The following is a 17,767-nucleotide window of genomic DNA, read 5'->3' on the forward strand; positions in this document are numbered from 1 at the left end:
TTTGGTTACTTTATATATATGATGAAGATGAGTTAAGTAGATCCAAAATGAATGTGTTGTAGTACGTGGATGATTGAAAGGAGAAGTATGGGAGAGATTGGTGTTAGTTTGAATTGGTGACATGAGGTGAAAGGGACGGTTTTAAAGGTAGGGGGATATCCCGACACACGCACGCCTTACGGAGCCAAATTAGTAAAAGCAAAAGTTTAATAGCATTTATTTCGGGTTGTCCCTCTGAGTAGTGAGTAGTACCCACAATCCCAATACAAAAAATATTTACTACTCAATGGGATTGGCATTTATTGGACAGTGCCAACACCATGAGACTATTCTCTCTCTGTCTCTCTCTCCCTACCCATTGGCATGAGTTCATGGATATGAGTAGTATGACTTGACTAATCCTTACTCGCTATAATCAGGGTTCAGGCAGACCATCTTTACTATTCTTTCTTTCTTTTCTCTCTATTCTCCGTTCTAAGAATACGCCATTACACGCTTTTCTATAGCTTTTCAAGTCGTCAACAACATGCATTAACAACAATGCATATAGTCTACACACACAGAAAAACAAAAACAGAACATTTCAGAGCAAAACCTGTTACATCTCTTTCTCTCCCCCTTCTTTCCTTATCTGCGTTCTTTACGTGCTTTTTGTCCCCCCATTCCCCGCCTCTTTTTTCTAAGAAATGAAGCCAAACCCCCTTTTAGCCTTTTACCATGCACCTATGCTCCAACTCACCCTTGGAGTAAAAAGTACAAAGCTTAGGCGATTTACCTATGCCACGTTCTTCTTCTCTGGTCAACATATTGTAGCTCGCTTGTAAATTAGTGGACACCATGTCCGCCGCTTCGTACACAGCTTAAACCATTCCCAAGTTGAATATAATTACTACATAATTCAGTATAATTATTTAATTGATATTCTAATCATTTTTCTTACATGTGTACTCAAATTATATTCTTATTTTAACTTACATGAGAGAGCTATCTAGAGTTAATGTCAATATGTTTCAATGAAAATGTTAATTTTTCTTTAACAATCACCAATATGTTTCAAGAAAATATTAACTCATCGATTTCCTTATATATATATCAACTCTTATTTTGAGTGCCAGGAAAATATGTGTCGATAAAAAGCCTTATTTTAGTAGTGTTGATTGTATTTTAATGTGCCAAAAATATCAATGGCTTGTGGTTTTTAAGTCTAGACCTGAGTGAGTTGTTCTTTTATTTTTCCTTGTGTTGTATCAGTGGTCTTGAGCGTTTTTTTAAGTAACATAAGAGCGCCATGTATACAAATAAGGAGGGGATCGAGAAGCTTGAATTCGACGTGCAAGAGGTCTATGAATCTGTGATGGTATCAATGACACAAGTGAAAACTTTGAATAAAATCAAGCGTCTGCTTTCTGCATCAATTAGTTGAACAGAAGATCAACCTAAGTAGACCTCGTTTAAGCCAAAGGACCAGTTATTCTTCAAGTGTCGCCAACCATGAGCAAGGGTTACAGCCACTAACTTACAGCCTTTTAATCCAATAAGGCAGATCAACAAAGTCATGCTCATGTTGAGTGTATGACCCGTTTATTAAACTACACACCAATCGCATTCAAGGATCATTCTTATTTTAATTTTTTGTATAAAAAGAATAAATATGGTCCTTTGCTCTCTTTTGATAAGAACGATATAGATAAGAAATATGAAGAATTTCCAACGATCGAGATGCCACCACGTGCTCAGAACCAAAAAATAATAAACAAGAAAGAAAAGAAATGAAAAACAATCTGCATACTTTCCCCCCTTTTTTCATGTGATTCGAGAAGTAGATTAGCGTGCCTGTTTAAATTCTGGGGGTCCTAATCAATTCATATACTCTAATATATACTCTATTCTATAATTTCTATTTACACAGACGCTTGGCTAACACATTTTGGTACCATTGTACCACATAATTATATATAAAGTATTCAGATACAACATCCTCAAGAAAAGTCTTTCGTCCATTTAAACATTCAAAACAATTCAGCAAGACTCCTTATGCTGGGTTCGGTACAATAATTGCCTCTCGTTTCTTTGTAGTTTTCCTCTGCTGAACAAAAATATATTTAAAAAAAAAAAAAAAAGTATTGCATAGCGCACAAAAGGAGATAATACACAGGAGGTATAAGAATTATCATTTTAAACGGATGAAATGAATATTAAAGAATAAAACCAACAAGAGTGTAAACCCAGAAGAACTAAATCTAAGCCCAACTTCCTCCAAGACAGCCGCGCGCTCAACTCCGAAAAGCCTTCCATACCGCTCATCGTATACCAATTGAACCATATGACAGTATGGAAGCATCGAATCAAAAATAAACATACAATTATATTACCGGTAAGATATTAGCCACCAAAAATGAAATGACACCAGCAATGTCCTGTGCTAGATCCAACATACGTCATAAAGAGATGGTGGAAGGCAACTGTCTCGACCTCTCAATGCAGACCCACACAATCTCTTGATTGGTCCAAATTTACTGTCCACAGGAGCCCACTTCACTAGAAAGACTTGGTGAGTTGTTACAGCTTCCCCTCCACGCCACAGCGTCCTCGGCCTCCGTACATTAACCAAATAAAACTTCCGTTCCAAAGTCCAAACCCTCATACTCTGTATTTATGTATTTATTTCAGTAAAGGTAATGGTCTATGTACTTCATCTCACACAGTTCTAACATCACAATGACTCAGGAAAGAGATAAAATGGCAGATCTGGGAGGACTCTTGACAGTTTTTACAAGTCCCTGCAGAATGCCAATTCAATACAGTCCAATTCCCACTGCCTCAATTTGAACTGCATCTGTCTTTTACATTTGGACTGACATGACCTGCTTCCCAACATCTTCGATTCCCATCTCCTCTCACTTCAAAAATTCTCGACTCCTATCTATTACCATATACATGTTCTTTCCATCTTCCCTTCTCAAAAATTCTCTTAGAATTATTGATTCGTATCTATACCATATAAATATTCTTTCCACTAGTGATTGGATGGTGATTTACTTTCCTGTATCATAATCCCAATATGTTCAGTGAGCTTCAAGGCTCTTCTCAACTAAATAGTGATACATACATACCCATGGAGGGAAGAAGACACAAGCTTCAAGAGTCTGATCTGGAAGCTGTGAAGGACGAAAGAAGACCTGCAGCTTGGGCAGGTAAAATGTCTCCAAATGTCGACATAGCAGCTGCTGATCTATCCTTGAATATGCCCACTTGCCCATCTGTTAGTATGGATCCCAATTTCAATGTGCTCTCTCCAAATCTGCTTCCAACCTGGATAACAAGGAAAACATTTTTACATAAAAGACAAGGCCATTAATACTATATATATCTTCATTCAAAAATAACAATCTATAGAATTACTACAAAGATTCCATCTCAATTAACGTTTTAAGCGTACACAAGCAATTCGATATTATCGTACTGCTATTACATGGAATAATCCAATGGCCAAATCTAATAGCTAAGAGATTGTGCGTGCCAGCTTATTTTACGAAAAACACTAAAATTTGTACTTACCAGTTAGTTAGCACGGTGATCTTAAAGTTAAGAGCATCCAAACCAAAAATTGAAGTTATTAGGTGAAGAGGCCTAACTAGTAGATAAACCCATATCATGGTCCACAGTACCCACCAATGTGGGATCTTCTAACATCAACTCTCATGTACAGGCCCAACCGAAACAGAAACATATGGGTGCAATCAGCTAAACAAATGCAATAACAGACGCAAATGAGTATGACATGTGGAGTCAAAGAACATACATGCCGTAGCAGAAGTGATAGACGTGATTGAAAAGCTGTGTTTTCAATACACAAATCAACACACACGTTGATAAAGAAGACTGACAATATTATTGATGGCAAAAACTGATTATTCCCACTACAACTACTCCAAACTTAAATTGAAATCCTAAAATTACAAAAGGTAATAAAATCTCCTAAAAAGGGAAATAATACAAAAGTAGGAAAATATAATAATTATGGAAATGATGGTTGTGAGGGATGATGGGGAGGATGGAGATTTCCCCTCACCTCTGGAGACTTTTCCCCCTGTCAGTGCGGCTCAACAACTAGAGTCCAATTTTTCAAAATTTCCTTGAGGGCGTGCACTAAAACCACTTTTTACATGTACTACTAAGCCCCCCTAGTGGCCTTTGTTCTGTAGCCTATCATACAACAACCTTTTTAAAATCCCATGCAATGACACATCATTCTGAGATGGCTTAACTATCCCTATGATGCTCGTGTCAAGACTTCGAGAGCATTTTGAAACAATCCATGTACATCTCAATTACAATTTACTATCTGTTTTGGGGGGACTAACATAGTATCCAGGTTCAGATGGACATAATATTGCTTCCCGAGTTTGACACCAAAGGGAACTTCTTATGAAAACCTATGATTTGAAAGAAACTTTTATTGCAAAATTGACAAGTCAAACCCTTGAGGAGAATAGATATCAAGAATAGGTTGTTACAGTCAACAGGACCAGCGAGAACAAGGTAGGCATTTCTCAAGTTTAATCCAGAACAAGAGATTCATTATCTAAAGCCTCAATTTTATGTACGCCAACTATACATATAGGCTAAAATACGTTTTGATCTGTCTTTCCAAGCTTAGGATTGTTGTTAACTTGGTCACTGAAGTTCAAATTTGGTCAATTGAAACCTTGAGTTCTAATTTATTTTCAATGTTGCCCTTATAATACTGACCACTGTAAATAAAAACCAGCGTCTTATTTCATCCAATTTTTTTTAAATAAATAAATAAATAATAGAAAAACTCAAAATTAATTAATTTTTTTTATCTCTCCACCCCACTTGCACCAATTTTTTTACAGTAGTTACTGCCGCCTCCACTCTTCAACAAACCCCACCCTCCAAACAAACACATTGTTTCCAAATACCCCACATCTCTGTCACACTCTCCGACACCACCACCAGCTGCCCTCCCACATTCGCCATAGTCACACTGCATAAAAACCTAAGCTGCCCTTTCTCCTGTTTAAGTTCCAAAATTAGACGCAAAATCTTAGCCCACCTGCAAATCTCTGCAATTTAAGCACCCCAATTTCTTCATCAAAAAGCTCAAAACTAAAATAGATATGGGGATTTGATTTCAAATGCAACTGGTGGCTTGAGGCAATGGAAGGAGGTAAATATGGGTTTGGATGTCCAATGCAACAGCAAATGCAGCAAATTTTTTCTGCTTAAGCTGTGGTGAATATGAGCATGACGTTGGTTGTGATGGTGGCTGAGTTCACTACAGCACTAAGTATAAATACAATGGCATGGGACAGAGATGGTGCTTTTGCAAAGGTGGTAATTACCTGTTTCCTCTCATTCAAATTTGTCTCTAAGTCTCTCTCTCATCTCCATCCAAATTTTGAAAATAAAATTTCCATTTAAGTGGGAGATGCTAAAGATCTTCTCTATCCATTTTGTCTTTTTTATTATAGTAATTATCTTTTCTTTATTCTCCATTTACCATATCTTTTCTTCTAAGACCCCTACTCTCCATTCTTATTCAAATATCTCCCTTTGCTGAGAAGCCGGCAGATCCACCTATGAAACCAGATCTTTGACCTGTAAAGATCTGGCACCAATACTCTCCAACAACGGGCTTAAAAAAATTGATTTATTCATATTGTTTTCGTTTTAAAGACTGGCTTGCAATTGTTGCAAATCATATAGAAAAGCTTCAACATGATTTCTTATGAGTGGGCTAGGCAATGATTTCAAATATCAGCTAGTAAGCAGGTCCAAGGTTTGTTCTTCAATCTCTAAGGAAGGGTTGGGGGGGTTTAGAACTTGTTGATGTTCAATCGCACCCTCTTAGGGAAATGGCTATGGCGCTATGGGCATGAGAGAGAGGCCTTGTGGAGAGTGGTGGTGGACTCTAAATTTGGCAGTTTGTGGAGTGGGTGGCGTTCTAATGAGCCTTTGGGGCGTATGGGGTAGGGTTATTGAAGAATATTAGGAGGGGTTGGGGGGAGTTTTCAAGTCATACCAGATTTGAGTGAGAAGGCTTCAATGTTAGATTCTAACATGATCTGTGGTGTGGGGATGTGACCCTAACGGATGTCTTTCCAATTTTATATGATATTGCTTGCGCCAAGGATGCTTTTGTAGCAACTCACTTGGATCTAACTAGTAGATCCAATCAGTAAAACAAAAGCTTTGTTTGAATGGCTCATGATTGGAAGGTGAATGTCTTTGCCTAGTTCTTCAGGGTGTTGTACTTGGTCAAAGTCAGACGAGTAGGTGTAGACAAGCTTTGGCGGATCCCCTCCAAAAGGAGGTTGTTTAATGTACGATACTTCTATAGTGTCTTGGGATGTAATGGTGGCTTCTTTTTCTCCTGGAAGAGTGTTTGGTGAACTAAGGTTCCTTTGAGGACAGCCTTTTGTGCTTGGTCGGCAGGCCTAGGAAATATCCTTACAATAGATAATCTTAAGAAACATGCCATTGTGGTCGATGTGTTATATGTGTACAAAAAATGGGGAGTCCGTGGACCATCCTCTACTCCATTGTGAGGTCGTTAGTGCCTTAAGGAATGTTTTCTTCAGTCGTTTTAGGCTATCTTGGGTTATGCCTAGACGAGTAGTCAACTTGTAAGCTTGTTGGTGGATTGATGGCAGCACTTAGAGTGCTGCTATGTGGAAAATGGTACCTTCGTGTTTTTTGTGGTATCTTTGAAAGGAAAAGAGTGGTAAAAATTTTAAGGACCGTGAGAGAACATTGGAGGAGATTAAGTCTTTTTTTTTTTCAAAAGTCTGTATCTTTGAATGGTTGCTTTTGTTCTCCTTTAGTGATTAGTTATTATTATTTTCTTGTTTTGTTTTCTCTTTCTATCTAGGTTTTTCTCTTATATACTTCATGTGTACTTGGGGTGCCTTATGCTTATAATGATATTTTGATTACTTCTAAAAAGAAAGAAATATATATATAGTGGGGCTTCTCTTTTGGACATTGGATTTGGAAATGTCATTGATTGGGTATGTCAAGAAAGATTGTTTGCTAGTGCATGTCTCCAAAGGAGAGAAAAGAGATTGTTGAGCAATGGTCCTAGTCGTTTTGGCTTTGGGTTATAGAAAACTTGGCTTAATTTTTGCTTGAAAGCATTCCAATTTTTAATTCAGAAATTTGATTTGTTTTGGTTGAGAGAGAATTGTTGGTAAGGGAAAAGAGCAGGGGAAAGGGAGAGGTAGAGGAGAGGTTGAGTGGAGTGAAGAGAAGATGGAAAAAATGAAGGACCAAATTTACCATTAAACATCATAAACCAAACTGACAAATAAAATCCAAACTTAGAAGGACAAAAATATATTATTTTAGCCTTTTCAGAAAAAGTATTTTATTTAGCTTTATTTTTACAAAAGATTATTAAAAGTGCAAACACTGCTGTACACCAGAGGAAAAAATAAAATAAAGTGAAACTGTAAATTTTAAAATTTAAAAACCACAAAAAGAATACAAAGACAAAAAACAAATCAAACTACTTCAATACCAACCAAAAGAGCGTCATAGGTTTCATTTTGATAATTTCATATCATTAGAGAATTCAACTCTAGCCTGGAATTAAACCTAGGTACTATACTGTTCCTGCTATCTGCAAGGTCTGCAAAATTGGTGAATCATCCTACTGGAATTAAACCCAAGTACTAAACTGTTCCTGCTATCTGCAAGGTTTGCAAATTGTCGTTTGCAAAATTAGTGAATCATCTATGCTGCAACCAATATAATTCATAAATTGCATTTCGAGAAATAGCATATGCCATCTTCATATGCAAGGTTTTACATGTGCAACTGCAACCATCAGGCATGAATCCCTTTAAGAATTAAAAATCACAACAGAAATGAATGACTCGAAAATAGATAAACAGCAGTCTTACCTGCATGAAAGACTTCAGTAATGGTGCTGCTACGCCAAAACTGGAGTTATCATCCAAATCCATCTTTCGGGAAAGTTCACCATTTGTATAAGCTTTCCAGGAAGTTCTTGAAGATATATCATCAGAAGGTGTTGAAATGGATGTTTTAGTTGTTCCTCTAGAAGACAATGCCGGAGCACTGGATGATCAAGATGGATTTATAAGTAAGAAAGTATTTTGGAGTATTATTTAGCAGTGCAGTAAATCTATTGAATTAGGGGTGAAAAGAGAAAAATAAATAAATAACAATGCTGAACAAATATGATGTAATGATCAGCCAGTACAAATAGCATTGCTTTGAGACCCTCGGTTCAGGTTTGGCAGAAGGTTATACGCTAAGTTAATATACGTACTCAAAAATATATAACATATAACATGCACCAATTCACATTCCCACACCGAAATGACTCTCTAAAAAAGCAGAACTCTAACCTGATTGGAAGATATTTGAAGCGAGGAACTGTAGAACATCTCATAATATTGGACTCTGAATTAGTAGGCAGCTTCTGAACAGTATCAGTGTAAATCCGATCAAGTTGCACAAAAAATCCAAAGAGGATGGCATGCCGTAGGTAGGACTGCCTCTCATTCTCCCAGAGATATTGCTCATACCTTAAAGGAGTTAAAATAAATTAGAAAACACTATCAATCAAAAGATATGAACACTTAACAGACAAATAAAATGATGCAAAAGAATAGATATACAATTTATTAATCAAATAATCAGAACACCTTTCAGGGAAAAAAAAGTCTAGGTGTTAACACACATTTTTGACAAAGATCTACTTCTAGGTGGTTCCACCAAGAAATTTTTTGGCAGTGCATTTAATAATGTAAGTGCGCTATTTTATTCTTACCAGACTTGTAAGGATCTCCTTTCGTTGTGTCAACAAAAACAAAGCTACTCAGCAGATTGTTATCATTTGTGCAAGCTCAATTTTTTTTGCAATGTGACCAATAGAAAAGAATGATGTTTCCATCTTGGAAAAGCCACAGAAAAAGAATTTTGAAACATCATGCTTTATTCAAACCTGACCAAAATTGAGTAAAACTCAACAAACCTCATAAATTAACCATCAAAGTTTCAATATCAAGAAAAGCAAGAGAAATAATGTTTCATCTTTATTTTCCATAAAATATGTTTCTCCCCACATTTCCAAGCATTCCAAAATTATTTTCATGATCATATACCATTTATGTTTAAGTTTCAATTTTTTTCCAGTTTGGCTTGACAGTCAGACCTTGAAACTGAGAATATGACAATATGAACAAGATGTTTTAGCTGAAAGATCACCCCTTGACAGCCCCGAGGTAAACATTTATATTCCTGATGGTAAACATGTGCAACAAAGATACAAGTACTAGAACCCCCATCTCTAATCCTAACTTCAAAGATAACATTGTTACAAAAGTTGAACATTTAAATCAGTACAAAAGAATAAAACTAAAGCTTAATTTTGTAGACAAGAATAAAACTTACGTAAGCCAATCTATGGGATCCAATCTTTGTGAAAGACGGTTTACCAACCCATCAATGCGCTCTCTAACAACCGTTTTCTTCTGGCCTTTATCCTGCTTCCGTCCAAAATGAAACTTTGGCCTCAGACCATTAGAGAATTCCTCACCCATACCATAACTGCCCCCAGAAAGAACATCAACAGCAAATCTCACATCTAATAAAATTTGCAAAACTCCTTTTTCAGAAAGTTGAGATCCACCAGCCTCTCTAGTCGAAAGAAAGTCCCCATATATATCAATGACCTACATGGAAGCATAGCTGTCAATATGCACAAAGTAATTCAGGGATGCTCTTGGACCACCACAGCATTGGAACAGACTTAACAACAGAATGAGCCGCCACTAGTGGAAAAGCTAAAAAAAGGAAGAAAACAGCTTGCAAGGTACTCATGTTAGTGTGTGTGTGTGAGAAAGAGAGAGAGAGAGAGAGAGAACTTGATACAAAGTTTAGCAAGGCACTTGATTAATTTCTGCATAAAGTGAGTAAAAAAATTCTTTACAGCATGAAGAGATCAATAATTATGTTATGAGAACATATGCATGCTTTGATTTGCAGATGATGCAATGAGTTGATTTAAATGATTTACTTAACAATACCAAACTAGTTTCTCTGATTTTCTTTTTCATTTCTTTCCCTCCTAGGCGCTCTCAGTTTATACTTCCCGTGTATATGGGTTGCGCCCCTTTGCGCTCTTTTATATCATCATCATTACTTATCAAAAAAAAAAACAATAACAAACTCCATGTAGAGAAACTAACAAGAAGAAGTTAAATAAGACCCACCACTTGGACCTATCAAGAGCAAGATATTGGCTAAAGTAACAGCGACTTATTACAGCCTCCTCATTTTCCTTTCCTTTTTCCCTTTTTACTCATGGACAGTACCCATATCAAGTGAATTGCAGGAAAAGTAGATCCTCTTTGCACTTTCCTAGAGAAGACCTGTTTCCGTTTTAACATAAAATTCTTTTTTAATAGATCCAACGAATCTGACTCATCAAAAGGAACAAGTGATAGAGAGATGGTGGGAGGAGGTTATGAGTGAAGACCTTATTATGCAGCCTCCAAAGAGAAATATGAGTTCAAGGTAGTTTACAAAGAAGAATCACAAGATAAGGAAGAAGCAAATGACCTCATCATCCAAATCTCAACAATCGACATTAAAAAAAATAAAATAACTATATATATATGGTGTAATAATATATATGGTGTAATAAATCATGAGTACACTCCAACAATGATAAAGCCCAAACATTTAGAGAAAAATATAATATATTTCCATAATAGTTAGGAAGATCAAACAAATTCCGCAGACAAGTTGCATACCTTTTCCAATAATCTTAATGCAAACTTTTGCAGAATCGTTTTGTCAAGCACATGACCTCCAATGCGATGAACTTCTTCACATGCTCGGAATAAGAACGAGACAATATAAAGAGAGGGCATGGAGGGCAGAGATATTTTCATCTCTGATTGGCCCTCATCAGACTGTTCTTGCTTGACTACCGTCTCTTCCCAGCCCTATCAAAATAATCAAAAGATGATTTAGCTCTGTTCACCAATTACCAATATACATATATATCACAAACAACATGGCATAGTAAACTTTTAACTCATTTCGAATAATGGATTCTTTTAGATTCTACCCTTTTTGTTGGGAAGTTTTTTTTTTTTTGTGGGTGCAGTATTGTCACCTACTCTTTTTTCACAACTTCGAAGAGAGCTTTTTGTTAATCTTTTCTAAGATCAGTATCATCAAAGGTATGCCTACCAAGAATGAGTTTTCCTTCCTAACAATACTCAATTATCAAATTATTACCACTCAAGCAAACATTTCCAATTATTTTCAGCTTTTTACTAAATAAGAAACTAAATGAACCATTGTAATTGCCTCCTTTCTACTTCACTGATATTGATTCTAGTTGGCTTCTTCAAAATTTGTTAAAAGATTGATAAATTTTATCAAAATAAATCCAGCATTTAATCCACTTTAATTTCCCATCTCATAGCTCTTACTCTCTCAGTCCAATTTATATGTTTTGCTTTCCTTTTTGAGACATCTCAAAATGCATATCCACTTTTTGAAAGTGGAAATCTTCAATTTTCTACATCATTGTTACCTTTTCAACCAAAAAAAATAAAAAAGCAAACAAGATTCCTATTAATACTAAATTGGGACGAAGGGAGTACTAAAACAGTAAACAAGCTGACTCCTTCAAAATTTACTAGAAGTTGATCCTAGGTTATGTTAATGCTGTAAACAAATCTCTACATTAAAAGGCGCTTTCTTGAAATTTCTGATTCCTCGTTAGTTGTCAATAAAAAAGCAGTCCTTAACATTAAGTTAAGCTTCAAGTCCTTCTAAAGATATCTCACTGCTCATTTTTTATCCAGGGCAAAATGGAGTATTGTTTTCGCCTACTTTTATGTTTCACTGGTTTTGATCTGAGAAAATTGGGGGTCTTTCCTTTCAAATCTTACTACATGATTTACAGCGATTTAACATGCCAAACAATACTAGGATGTGTCATTTCGATCATACCTAAGCCAACCACGGAAGTATCTAAACATGAATAGTAAACCAGCTCTTCTTTATGTCTTTTACTGTATGTAAGAGTACAAGCCCATGTTACCTAATTAAAAATTTAAACTTATGAAACCCTAAAAAAGACAAAAGCATGGAGAACAGGACATAACATTTTTTTTGATAAATATATTTAAAAGAAAAAAAGTAAAAAGATAAAGAGAACAAAGTTTGTCCACAAATGCCACATACCCTCAAGGGAGTCGTTGACGACAATGAATCATCTTGTCCAAGACCCCGAGAAAGAATAACTGAAAGCTCATCTGATAACCATATTATCCATAAGCTATGAGCTCGAATGCAAAGATCTCGTGTCATTCCACAAAATTCCTCAAGTTTTGGGTTTGCTGTTTCACTGGCTCCAACCAATGCAGCAGTGGCCAATGATGTTTGTCTTTTAGAGCAAATGGGCAATTGTCTTCCGGGGCTATCAGACACAGAAGCATCAGCAACCACTCTAGATTGTCTCAACAAGGATGGTAACTTGTCAAAAACCGTAGACACGGTTTCAGTGGCCCAGTACCTTGGAGAACCAAGTATCACCTGAATGTGTTTCGAGTGGAACTGGAATGCAAACAAAAGTCGCCCAATGAAAAGAGATCTCTCAACAGTTATAGCTGGAGGAACAGAGTGACCTTCCTTGTTGGCATTTTCCATGGAGGCATATAAATTATCAAGCTCAGTCCTCAATTGCATCAATATAGTAGACATGCTTTCATAACACTTATTCTGTAGATATTGTGCCAGAACCTTTAACCTTAGAGCTGCCTTTGGAGATTCTAAGAAACAGAGAAGGTCTTCGAGAACACTCTGACAACGGCTGCCTACGACATCTTTAATTCGACTAACTTGAGGACCAAAATAGGCATTCAGACAAGTACCGATATCATTCTCTTCTGGCGGTGCTTTAATCCCAGAAAGCGCACCAGCCTTCTTGGCAGGGGATTCAATAAACCAAACCCCACCGCCCGTCGAAGGTCTGTTCAAGTACCCCTGGAAATCAATCTGTCCACCAGAATAATTCTCCCCGATCGCACGAATGGACTCCGCCACATTCACCACCCTCGTCAAATCATCAAAGCCCACGTCGATAATCGCTTTCATCCTGCTCACAAAAGCATCCTCGAAAATCAGATCCCAGAGATCAGAATCATCAACCAAAACAAGCTCTCTAATCCTAGTCCAAGGCAGCTCAATCTCCGACCCGAACACACTCTTCAACCACTCCAAACTCCCTGCCAACACTGCCTTACTTTCCACCGTCTCTCTTATGGACTTCTCGGCCAAAGCAAGGTCTTGCCCAGAACCAATAGCATCAATCAAATACCTCCCGTTAATCTTATTGACAAGCTCTTGCCCGCATTCCCTTAACCACAAAGAACAGGTCCTAGCAATGTACTCCTTCTCGAGCATTACCATCACCAACTCCAACTTGTCCCTAAACGACTTCCATAGCCTGACCTCCTCATCCGGATTCGGAATCCCACCGAATAACTGGGACGCGGGAGGCGAGCCCAATGCCACTTTGTAAAACGACGGCAAATCATTCAAAACTTGCAAAAACAACTCACCCACTTGACCCACAGTGATCTGAATTATACTCAAAACCTCGCAGAACACGGAAACGACGACGTCACAATTAGCATCGTGATTGAGACTGTGAGCACAATTACCTAATGTCTGCGAAATCCACGACTTCCTGGTGTCGAGGAAGAGCGCCAGAACCTGCTTGGCGTCCAGCTCGTCCATCACTGCCACGCCGGCCAACGCATCAGCATAGGCCAAGATCGGGAGGCCGCGCTGATCGAGTAAACGCTCGCGACTCCGCTGCGAGATCTGGACCTTGAAGCTCTCCACGATCTGCCATTGGTGCTGAAGCAGCGGGAAGCTTGACAGGATCGAAAGCTCTCCACGATCCTCGCGGTTCATCAGTCTGTCGTGCACGTGCTTGGCACGAGCATAGCGCGCGGCGGCTTCTAGAAACATGGACTCGTCGAGACAGCCCCAGATGTTCTCGGGCGTATCGACGAGGTACTTGACCCGGCAGGCAATCCCGTAGATAGGGGATCGGGTCGGGTTAGGGCTGGCCATGGACTTGGGGGTCTCGGAAGAGAGGAAACGGATCGCATTGTTGATGGAGGAGATGTTGGAGGAGATGGCGTGGCAGGAGTTCTTCATGAGGACGATGGAGTCGGCGGAGTCAATGAGGTCGCGGTATCGGGCGCCGACGAGCTGCCGGAGCTCCTCCTGCTTGAACTGGATCTGGGCCCGGGTCGAGGCCTCCACATTTCGGATCTCGGAAATGGTTTTGGCGCGGAAGAGCGCCTCGGCCTCGGCTTCGGCTGACGGCATGGTACCGGAAATGGAGAGAAAGTCTCAATTCCAACAATACATTCAAACGGATTCACGCTCTCTGACTCTCTCGGTTCAGATCTGAAGGGATCGAATTGAAGTGTTTGGCATTCGAGTTTGGATTAATTAATCGAAGTGGGAGTGAGTGAAGGTTGGTGTGGCGTGGGATCGGAGGGATGGGATTGGAATTTTGAAGGAAGAAGGGGGAAGCAACAGGCAACAGGTGTTTTAGACGGCAAACACCTCGTGGCTCATGGGATTGGAACTGAAAATCATGTTGGGTGGGTGTATGAAAATAGCCCCTTTCTTATGGGCTTTGATCGCCTCGACCCGAACATCTAATACGGTGCGAGCAGCCCATCCTAGGCCGTAGGCGAGGGTCATATGAGAAGTGAGCACAGAAGTTGGGCTTGGGCTGAATATCTGGTAGGAATGAGGTTGCAAAACGGATAATTTACTTCTTTTTGTTTTTCTTTTTGGGTCCGTGGAGGATAAAGAAGGTGGATCCTGCTAATTCCACTTCATCAGAGATAAAAGCCCAACTGGAGCCCAATAAAGGATGGTCAAGTTCACAAAAATCTTGATGGGCTTCAACTGCAACTTGAGTAGATCAGTCTAAGGTGGTCTTCAAGCTCAAATGTTCAAGTCCAGCTCGATCTGAAAAAACTTTGTTTGGTTATGAAAACATAACTTTCTTTTGAGCATGATGGACCCATACCATAAGTAAATTAAATCGGGCTTCTTTCGTTAATGAAGAACCAAGCCGAAACTCAAGTGCTTGTTGTATTTGAAATGGGTTATGACTTGTGAGATCTCTAATCCTCTTTATAATAAGACATACCAAAGAGTTTATTGGAATTTTCATTCTCCTACACTTTCAATCCAATCCATCCTTCTTCAAATATCCCTCTATAGTGGAGAAGGATTCTCTCCATTTCAAATTTTGAAATTGAATAGATCCATTTAGTTGTTTTAAGAGGATATTTTTGTCCAAATAAAAAATAGATAGCTCAGAAATGACAAAATTGTCTCCTAAAAATAACTAACTTGTTCCTCTCTATTTCAAATGAAATTGAGAGGATCCAAGTCCCTGCCTAAAGCACCGACAACAACATTTACAAGAGACCAATATTTTCTAACAAACACGAGTAATGATATAAGTAGGACTAGAGTCATCTCAAATGTAATGTGGCATTTCAAATCACTAACAGATCAAAATTCAATAATGATCATCTCAAATTCATTGGTAATTTTAAGCCACATCACATTTAGAATAACTCTAAAAAGACTTCAATCTTATTTAAATCATTAAGTAACTAACACGTCCACACACGCGGTCCTCCCCATTCTCTTGACGGTTTGCATTTCGCCATTTTGTTAATGCAATTGCGTGGTCAATGCCCACCCAAAAATTTGATTTTCTATCTTCTTAGTTTTTCATTTTTTTTATTTCCTCTCCAAAAGTGATTCTCAATGCTTTAACAACAGATATTACTTAATTAATTAATGATTTGGCTGTCAAAGTTGACACGTTTTAAAATAGGCAATTAATTAATTACACAATATTCTTTTCTCCGTCATCTTCTCCTGTGTAAACGCTACACCGCACTTAGCGCCCAATCGTATGTGGACAAGATTACACCAACGGCTGACTTTCGGCTATTGATTTCGGCACTCCTGTATTACAAAAACTTGTGTACCAACATTCTAGAAAAAACTTTGAGCTTAATTAGAATTGAAGGTCAGTTCTGTGTGAACATTCTCAGATATAAAAGAATCTAGTGCCGCGTTTTCTTGAAGTTAAAGCCTCGAGGATTTGGTGCTTGATAAGCTGTTTTTCAATCTCTAGTATTATTATTTTACTTGCGAAAGTTAACATTAACTATTTTTATATAAAAATGTTGGTATAAAATGTAAAACTAAAAAAATTATTATATGTCTTTTATTGTCATTTTAACAAATAAAAACATTTTTTTAGTTTTGTTATCGAACATCAATAACATAAAAAAGACACTTAAAATATGCAATTACTAAACATGTAAACAACTTTTCAATAACAACACTTTTGACAAAAGCTCATAGGCAAAAGCTCTACATCCAAAAACTCTATTTTTCCACTGCAATTCCAAACAGATTTTTACTCCCTTTAAATTGTCATCTAATTTGTTAAACTTCTAAAATATAAATTTTGCAATTAACCCTACCAACCTACCAATCTCTTTCATTTACCGTTAAATTATTGCATGTTAACTTAGATTGCTGACGCATTACCACATGTGACGCAAAATATCCGATCCGTTATATTCCCATCAAATTTATGAAAATAAAACCATGTCCTTAATTTGTGTTTTTTTTTTTAATCGCTTTTGATTTTTGAACATGGAGTGACCTACGACCAGCCGTGTGTGACTGTGTCTTCTATTTTTTTTTTTTTTTTTTTTTGTATCTTACAAAGAATATTTTTATTATATATTTTGGATCACTTGAAAGGCATCTAATTCTTCCACTATTAAGATTTAATAAAAAATCATAACCAAATATTGGTAATTGAAAGAGCTTGATAAACTAGTAGGATACATTGCAAAATTGAAAATTTAAAGAACATTATAAATTAAGTGGTAATTAAGGAAATAATTATTTTAGTCTGAAAATATTATGTTAGGCTGAAATTTCCATTAATAATTGCGAAAGCATCTCAAATCTCGTCTCTTTCGCCAGAAAAAGAACTAAATTCCATCGTGCTCTAAAATTTTCAGATACAGCAGCTCTAAATCCCAAAAGAGAGGCAAAATTCTTACTTTGCATTTCAAGCGACAACGCTTGAATATCATGGAAGGTAAATCCCATACCAAAAGCGCGATGGAAAAGGTAATACCAATTACCCAAGGTGTTTTGGACAAATTAATAGGAATCAATAATTGATCTCATAATATATATATATATATATATATATATATATATATATATATATTATTTGATTAAATAGAGAATTGTACCGTTCTACGCACTACTGGTGTTTCCATGCATGCATCTCATCCGCGTTGAAAATGCTTATCACGGTTATTGGATTAAAAAAGGTCACCAGTACATCACCACCGGAAGTTGGCACATGTTATCAGAAACCGTGTGAAATCAAAGCTGGCCAGACTCAACACAGACATTTTTTTTATATTGCGCGGTGATATGACAACCCCGAAATATCAAATATCAATAGGAGAGATGTTGACCAACCAATGGGTAATGTAAGAAATCCATCCACTTTGCCATACTAGTGAAAAACCATTAATTATTCGCATCTTTTTTTCCCCTAATACGTAGCCGGCCAATGGATTTCTTCTTTTCT

At 37.5% G+C, this 17,767-nt stretch overlaps 1 protein-coding gene across 1 annotated transcript; it reads right to left on the reverse strand.

Moving 5' to 3' along the window:
- Positions 1 to 1,918: 1,918 nt before the first annotated feature.
- On the reverse strand, positions 1,919 to 14,675 carry LOC132165462 (conserved oligomeric Golgi complex subunit 1). The gene is made up of 6 exons (XM_059576041.1): positions 12,265 to 14,675; positions 10,815 to 11,009; positions 9,451 to 9,731; positions 8,403 to 8,582; positions 7,932 to 8,109; positions 1,919 to 3,312 (listed from the first exon to the last, which is right to left on the reverse strand). Exons 1-6 carry the CDS (start codon positions 14,422 to 14,424, stop codon positions 3,139 to 3,141), a joined length of 3,168 nt encoding a protein of 1,055 aa, XP_059432024.1. The 5' UTR covers positions 14,425 to 14,675; the 3' UTR covers positions 1,919 to 3,138.
- Positions 14,676 to 17,767: the final 3,092 nt, after the last annotated feature.

This window comes from Corylus avellana, chromosome ca11, assembly GCF_901000735.1.
Source record: "Corylus avellana chromosome ca11, CavTom2PMs-1.0".
NCBI classification, from domain to species: Eukaryota; Viridiplantae; Streptophyta; class Magnoliopsida; order Fagales; family Betulaceae; genus Corylus; species Corylus avellana.